Here is a 7892-nt window from a genome sequence, read left to right on the forward strand (position 1 = left end):
AGTAATATTATTTAAGAGCACGTAAGCACGTAAGCTTCTAGATGCTTCCTGTCTGGTCATAAAAACTGTCATCTTTTGAACAGCAACAGTTAATCAAGACAGGAAGAAGAAACCATTTTCCCTGGAAGGGGCAAAATCTTCTCAGCTCCTTACACACTAACTCCCCATAGTACAAGGACATCTCTATGTGTCTGTGCAAGTGAAGTTCACAACGAGGAATACTCACATGCTCATTACAGTTTGGAAGAGCCTGAGTTTCATCAGGATCTTCACATTTGGCGTTGGGTTTGCTGATCTTCTGTAAATTCCCGTATGTAATTGAATTGTAGCTTGCAACTATGAGAAAAAATTACAAAGAAGTCTTGCTGAGCCCCAAAAACTGACAACAAGGAGCATCTGATTCCTGGGACTCTACTGATCAAGGAAAACAGTTACTATAGTATCAGCTATGCCTGTGAGACATAGATCTCTACTCTGAAATATGTTTATTATGTCTAAGTGTGCTTAAAAATTTAAAGTGGTAACAAGAAAAGAAGGCTAGTAGAGAAAAAAAACCAAGATGATTCATCTGAAATAAAATAACCTTAGACCAGGACTGCAGCACTGGAGTATAACGTTTATTCTGGGGCAATCACAAAAATCTCTCAGGTGAAATTTGCTTTCCTGTGATGCTCCTATGCACAATGCTTATCAGCCTATCTTCTGTGATAACTGTCAGTATGGTAGGATAACTCACGTCCATTGATAAACTCATTGTAGATTGGAACTCCATTGTAATCCCCACAGAGACCACATGTATGGTTATTAAATTTGCTGTCCAGCTCCACCTAGATAATGGAAAGAAAAAACAAAAAACCCGGAAAATAAATTCTGGAGCATGAAGACTTTCCAAAGCAAGTATGTTTACTCAAAAGGGAAGTCACTAAATGACAGAAGTGATGGTGAACCCAAAACTCTTAGGGAAGTAGCTATTGCAAGGGAATTTGTAACATAGTTAATAAGTACACAGTTAGATGCAAAAAGTAACATGGAAAATAGAAATAAGTGACTGGAGGTCCTGTATTTCAATGATGGCAGTAACCATCATGGTGATAAAGATGAAAAGGAAAGCATTCTTAAAATTGAGGACTTTTTTTTTCCTCCTTTTTTCCCTTCTAGGACAAAATTTAAGGCTGTGAATTAGGAAAGTCGATGATGGCAGTCCTTTAAAAGACAAATGAAGGAAAATGCAGATTGGATTTCAGGGGTACTATAGCAAAAACATTAGCTATTTCTCAGAAAGCTCCTTTTCCCTTTCTTAAGAGCAGTAAGATCATCTGCATGCCATACTGCATCATACTCCATCACACTGCAGAGAAAGACACCTTCGGTTTTAAAAATAAGGTACTATTAGTGTCAGCTGGATGAGTCAGCCTAACACTCTAGCTCTGTTCGGTTTGTGATATTCTACTTCTGTTCAGTATACAGCAGTCTGTTAAACCCAGGGAACACCAAAAAAAAAAAAAAATACTTGGATCATACATACCATCAGTGCATCTTCCTGATTCCATATCAGAGTCAGGCCTAACTTGGCATAAACCTTAGTGTAAATGTCATCGCTCTCAATGAGCACACCAGAGCTGTAGTAAGGAGTCTTCACACTAGGAAGAAATTCAGACACTCTGCTTTAGTACAGAAGCATAAGAGGTGACATGAATGTCTGTAATGAGCCAAATACCCTACTGAACAGAGAAATCAGGCTCTGTCTACCTGATCCCACCTGCACAGGATGCCGTGTCCTAATGAGGCATAAAATCCTCTCTCTCTGACACTTCATGCAATAACTCATTGCCTTTAAAAGGCAAACCAATTTCAAAAGCCAAACCTCCTCAAGGATATGGGTTCTTCAAGAAAAAAGGCAAAATTTCAGCTGTCTTCAACTTAATCAAAGGAAATTCCATCATCATTGTTGTATTATCAGAGGACATTCAAACACTCACTAATAATTTACTTCCATGAAAGAAGTAACAACATAAATGGAAGCTTTTCTTTACCAAAAGTTCTGACAACCGTTTCAGAAAGAACGAATGTTCCTTTGCAAGTATCTTCCTTCTCAAGAGAGAGTTCAAAAAGCACAAGCATATACAGGGACTGCCAACAAAATTTTGAAAAGAAAGCAGTATGTGAAGAGGAATTCAGTAGTTTGTTTCATTGGTTTAGGGTTGACAGGACCAAGTTTGTTAATGGTGACAGCAAGGCATGTTAAGGTGACAGAAGGTATTTTGCAGAAGTTTGAATATAAATGTTTTTGTCTGCTAAAGAATCAACTCACTAGATCTCTCTCCTGCTCTTGTACGTCTGTCTTACAGTGCACTACATAACAAGTCAAATTTGTGAAAGCAATAGAGGGATTGTGGCAAGCAGCCTCAACTTATAAAATAAACTAGAGTCTGTTCAAACAGAAGTAGTGTAAACTGGAATCCAGTCAAAATAACCAGTTCATTTTCTACAGATTTGCCAATATAATTGTTACCTATCAGGATTCATGTCTGTCTACGCACATCTTCTCTTAACTACTATCTGGCTGGGAGAATTTTATCTCCTAATTTCCTGTCACTGGGACTCTTCCAACTATTTACCTCAGGCATTTTTCACATGGCCAAATGACTTATACATCTACATACTAAGTGGGGACTCAGAAGCCGTTATTGTTACTTTTGGCTGCATTGTTCATCCTCTGGACAATGAGACCTTGAGAGATCGTTGTTCTGGAGAAGGATCATAAAACATTCGTCAGCCTTTCATCTTTCAGCTATCACAACATGGAATATTTGTGGTTTTTTCTAATACTAAGACATTCAATCAATCAGTGGATCAGGTATCAAAAGGCAAATTCATACACTTTTCTACTTTACAGTTTTCACTTCAGAAGGGTAAAATAATATTTTATATGTCAATGGATCATATGTCATTTAAATGGGATTTAATATGGGAAATTAAGTTCTACAAAAAAACTAAATTCCTCATGCAGCAAACACCTGTTCAGAAGGCATCTACTGTTTTGTGAACACTACCTAAGAAAAAAAGAGGATTGGTTTAAGCAAAACCATTTAAAACAATTTCTATATTTTTTTTCATGGATTTCTTTTCTGAGTACACTTTTTCAGTTTGGGGCAAGAATGCATTTTTTATAACTTCATGTCATTTTGTTACGCATTCTGGTTTGATCCTCGGAAAACAGAATGTTATTTTCTATATATGAACAGATTTTCATTGCAGCATCTTCCAAACTTCAGAGTAAAAGCTGAATTATGGGCAACACCCAGTCTTACCATGACAATAGAACGGATTTTTCTTTAAATTATGCTAAGACAGACTAACAGCCAATTCCATCTTCAGAACTATGTCTAAAGCTATGAGTTACTTCACTTGTTTCAGTGTGTATATATATGCACAGACTGAAAGGATAGGTTAGCAATAGGAAAGGTTAGGTTAAGACACTACTTAGCACCAGTACTAGTTCCTTGTGCGACCCTGTTACAGGCGGACAAAACCACTACAGCTCACTGTGAAAAAGTACATATTGCCACACACAAATGAATGTCGATTTTGACCTACATTATAATAGCTTGAGGAATGGCCATAGGACCTTAAATAATTATTTATGAAGATCAGAAAAAAACACCTCTCTTCTGCCACAACATAACATAAAAAGACTCTGGAGAAATGCATCTTCATTTTTGAGGATTTTCTAGACCATCTGCTAAGGTAAACTCAAGGTGATGCCATAAAACAGATGAAGCTGTGTCATTTTATGTCAGTGAAAGATCCGCTTCATTAGCTGCATTGTTTCCTGCACAATCAGAAGAACAATTCACCCAAATCTCTTCCTGACTTGCATTTAAATAATCCCTTATATCAGTGTAGAAATGACAATTAATACTAAAGCTCCTCCTCAAAGCAATTTTTATGCTGGATTTCAAAGGGATTTTTTTTTTTTTTTCCTTGTGAAAATGCTTGTAGCAGTTACCTTAATGGTAGACAGACACTTGTGTAAAGAATCAATCCTGCTTTTATCTTCGCAGCACATTTCCCTGAAATACTATTGCACTAAAGGTACTTACATCCGCCCATCCACCACAGCCAGTTTTGGCCTGAGGTACATCGTAAAGTCCTTGATTGTTATCAGAATATACTGGATTTCAGGGTGGTTATTGCTATTCAGAGCACGCTGAATGTGGACAGAGAACTCCTTGTAAGACTCTCGGCAGTCAGAAGCAAAATTATACTCGCAAATGCCAGGGAACTGATAGATGTCTCCATCGAAAGTTTTGAAATGGTTGTTTCCCCAAGTGCTGCAGACAGAGTGGCCATGGTTTCTTGTCCTTCCTGTTAAGTGATGAAAAAGATAAAGGCATAAAAAAAGTGAAATGAATGAGCTAACATCAAGAAAAAGTAAGTGGTATATTTTACAGTAGAATCCACTTGCAATTATGTGCACAGTGATTCCACACATCTCAAGCCTGGTCAAGTATCTGCCTCTTAGGCAGAAGAGATGTGAATCTCTGATGGAAAATAAGACATTAACAACGGCTGAGACCTAGATATGTCTCATACTCCTCACTGAGGTGAAGGAAGTTCTCTGCATGAGGTGGGGAAACAACCCTCTGATCACTTACAAGCTGGGTTCATCAGTGCAATGGAGCTGCTTTGCCAAACATGAATTTATCTGAATCACAGTATTATTTTTAGCAATATTAAATATTTCTAAGAGCTATTTTCTGCCCTGATGCAACATGCACTAGAAAGGAAACAGTTAGGAAACCAAGAAAGTACCACTTCTACTCTGGAAGACAAATAGGTTAAATGTTATGAAAGGACTTGTGCACAACGGGAGTTTTTAAAGAATTCCTTCTTTTCCTAACAGTGAATTAGTACAGAATAGAAATTCTTCAGAAGATAGGTTAGAAAATAGCTATGGTAGAAGCAAAAAAAAATATTTTTTTAAAATTTTTTTTGCAATAGCAAAAGGTGAAGATAATGATATTTGTTCCCTTCCCAGACATCTATACCAACAAATAATACAAATTAACAGTATCTGATAAATCTCAAGGTGCTGTAAATTAGGGGTCAACATAAAACCTGAGCACACTTGGGAAGCTTGCTAAGGTACAAAACCACACGTGCCATTCATCCTCACAAGGTTTTCTTGCAGTGTTTAATTTGAGAAGACAAAACTACCAAGTGGGCCTCTAAGTTATTGTGCATCGGTGGTATCAGTCACAGCAGACACATCCAGCCAAGCTGGCATGCTTGTGTCCCCAGAGAAAAGGCTACATCAGGATTCTCCCAGAGCTCACTGCTGGGATAACAAATGCTTTCCTCCCTTTGCTGAATTCAAGACGCAGCAGACCAAGACCAATACCCCAGACCTGATCACTTCACAAAATTCATCACCTATTCCTCCAAAAATAGTTTGCAGTATGAGAGCTCCGTTTCAACATTTCAAACAAAGTTGATAACCAAAAAAATAGAGCTTCTATACAGAAGGGTTATTAAGTCTGGAATGACAAAATGGGCTTTGTCCAATGTTACTACATTCACTTTTGAAGAAAGTATTTATACATTCCAAAGTAACAGAAGGCTTAATCATCCGCTTTCTTCATTGCTGTAGCTATGAACCTCCCAAACTCCTATAGTTGCTTTCTGCCAAGTAGTTGCCATACCTAGAAACGTATCAACACATGGAAAGAAAAGTAACACTGAAAATATTTTCCAAACGCATCAAACTAGAGATTAATGCAGTAGCTATAGGTACTAATTTCTCCAAAGAGAGCAGTATCTATCTATGCTGGCTGAGCCACCCATGTAGCCCCAGCATTTGAAAGTTTAAGAAATTGAAGGCACCTTAAAAATCCAGTGCATTATTTAAATGCACTGTCTCCTTCTACCCCTGCAGTGGTATTTTAATTCTTTCCCTCTTTTACAGGAGGCAATCTGCTACCATTTAATTTCTAGAGCTTACCTTTTCTTATTTCATTTGCATAGGAAAGAGCCAGCCAGAGCATAATAAGGCTGGCAACTCTTAGCCCCATGGTGGCTAAGGTGGGTGAACTGGGAACTCCACTGAAAACTTTTCTTTATATAATATCCACTGCTGCAATTGATTCTATCACAGAGGAGGAGATACAAAGGGAGGAAGAAAGAGGAGGGGTAAAAAAAATAGGCGTGATATTTACAGAAGATAAGAAGTAAACAGACAGGTATTTTTAACCATAAATTAAGGAATTCAGTATACAGGAAATGGTATAATATTGATTCAGCAATCATGCAATTTTTTTATTGCTCTATTTCATCTACAGGATGCTATGCTTTTAAATCCTTCAAATGCTCACGTCAAGTTTAACCTTCAGTAACTCCTATAACAAATAATGAATTTTGGAGTGGCCGAACAAAGAAATCCCTTGAAGGAAGCTTAGGATATGATACCCTCAAACAATGGCTTCAAAGACAAAGGATTTTTACATTTTTCACCATCACATAGAATGATTTCTGTAAAAATTAAATGATGCTTGTGAAGCTCCTCGTAGACAACAGTAACTCTTAGAAATAAAAAATTATACACCATCATTGTAAAGTTATTTTACAGGCAATTGCTGAATTCCTTTCATTTGTAAATCACTGGGGAGCATCTAAAACAAGGTATAGCCCAGCATATTATGCCCAAACGATAATTGAGATGGGGTGACAAGTTAAGCTCAAGGAATCCACAGCAAAAGAGATGTTCTATCAAACAATGTCCCGGTGCAACAGAATGTCCATCAAAAAAGTTGTAGGGATTCTCACAACATATTAAGCTTTGGGGGGGGTGGGGGGAAGGGGAAAACATCGCTGTTCAGACTGAATAACAATTGTTTTGAGACAGAATCCCCCTAAACAGCTCATTCTTGCTTACCTTCTATGCGAATGATAAATTTACAGTCTATTGTTCCATGTCAGATCCTGCAAAAGCCATAGGGTCAGCTATGCTTTGTGCAGAGAAAGATGATGAGGGTCTTTGGGAGAAGAAGCACAAAACAGAACCAGTTCAGAATGCTGCTTCAGAAATACAAGATTTCCACACGCACTGTTACTCTGAAAAATTCCTTTGAGAAGGTGTTTCTGCAGCTCTCTTCAGAAAGTCAAAACACAGACTCCTTGAGGTAAAAGACACTTATTTCAACAGATCTTTTAACACGGCTGCTTCGTAACACTGACAGGGTTTACTTTTTAAAGCTCCCAGCCCAGGTTCTGTATTTTCTCATAAAAAGTTTCTCAGTGCAGTGTCTAGAAATCTCTAATCCTCTTAATTGTTCAGAGTGTTTCTTACTTTCATTGCTCAAATTACAAGTAGAACTTTTATATTTTGCAAAACACCAAGGAAACTCTTCACTTAGCCCTTTTGATGGCTCTACCCAACTAGAAACACCCTTTTCTTATAAAGGCATCGTCTTTAGCTGCGGTTTTCTTTTATTTGCTATTTTTATCTCTTTTTTAGCCTCAACCTGAATATATTCCTGTTATCTCTCAATACATCTCAAAAGTTTTTATACTTTCTGCTTTTTCTATTTGAGGATACAGATTTGCACTAATCTCACTCTTACATAGGTGGGAGAACTCATGACACACAACACTCATGTCTGAAACTAAGTAGTTGCCCTTTTCTCCTTTGAGAGTATACCACTAGAAGAATAAAAATTTATTTTCCTTCTTGGAAAATAAGACCAGTAATAACCAGTGGGGAAAAAAATAGAGTAAAAAAGAAGAAACACTGTCTACAGAGACCTTTCCCCCATGGTTACTTTCACAGGTCTACCTTTTTATAATACCTCAGAGATATCTGCTGTCTTGGAATTTTCTGTATTTTATGCCAC

At 37.5% G+C, this 7892-nt stretch overlaps 1 protein-coding gene across 1 annotated transcript in view; it reads right to left on the reverse strand.

The window, feature by feature from the left end:
• Window positions 1–6074, reverse strand: part of MUC2 (mucin 2, oligomeric mucus/gel-forming) — a 51643-nt gene extending 45569 nt beyond the window's left edge. The window contains exons 1-5 of the mRNA XM_074918645.1: window positions 6005–6074; window positions 4104–4368; window positions 1526–1640; window positions 737–827; window positions 227–336 (exon numbers count right to left, since the gene is read on the reverse strand). Of these exons, the coding sequence (XP_074774746.1) occupies window positions 227–336; window positions 737–827; window positions 1526–1640; window positions 4104–4368; window positions 6005–6074 (651 nt within the window). The remainder of the gene's footprint in view (window positions 1–226; window positions 337–736; window positions 828–1525; window positions 1641–4103; window positions 4369–6004) is intronic.
• Window positions 6075–7892: the final 1818 nt, after the last annotated feature.

Source organism: Athene noctua, chromosome 14 (genome assembly GCF_965140245.1).
Source record: "Athene noctua chromosome 14, bAthNoc1.hap1.1, whole genome shotgun sequence".
NCBI lineage: Eukaryota > Metazoa > Chordata > Aves > Strigiformes > Strigidae > Athene > Athene noctua.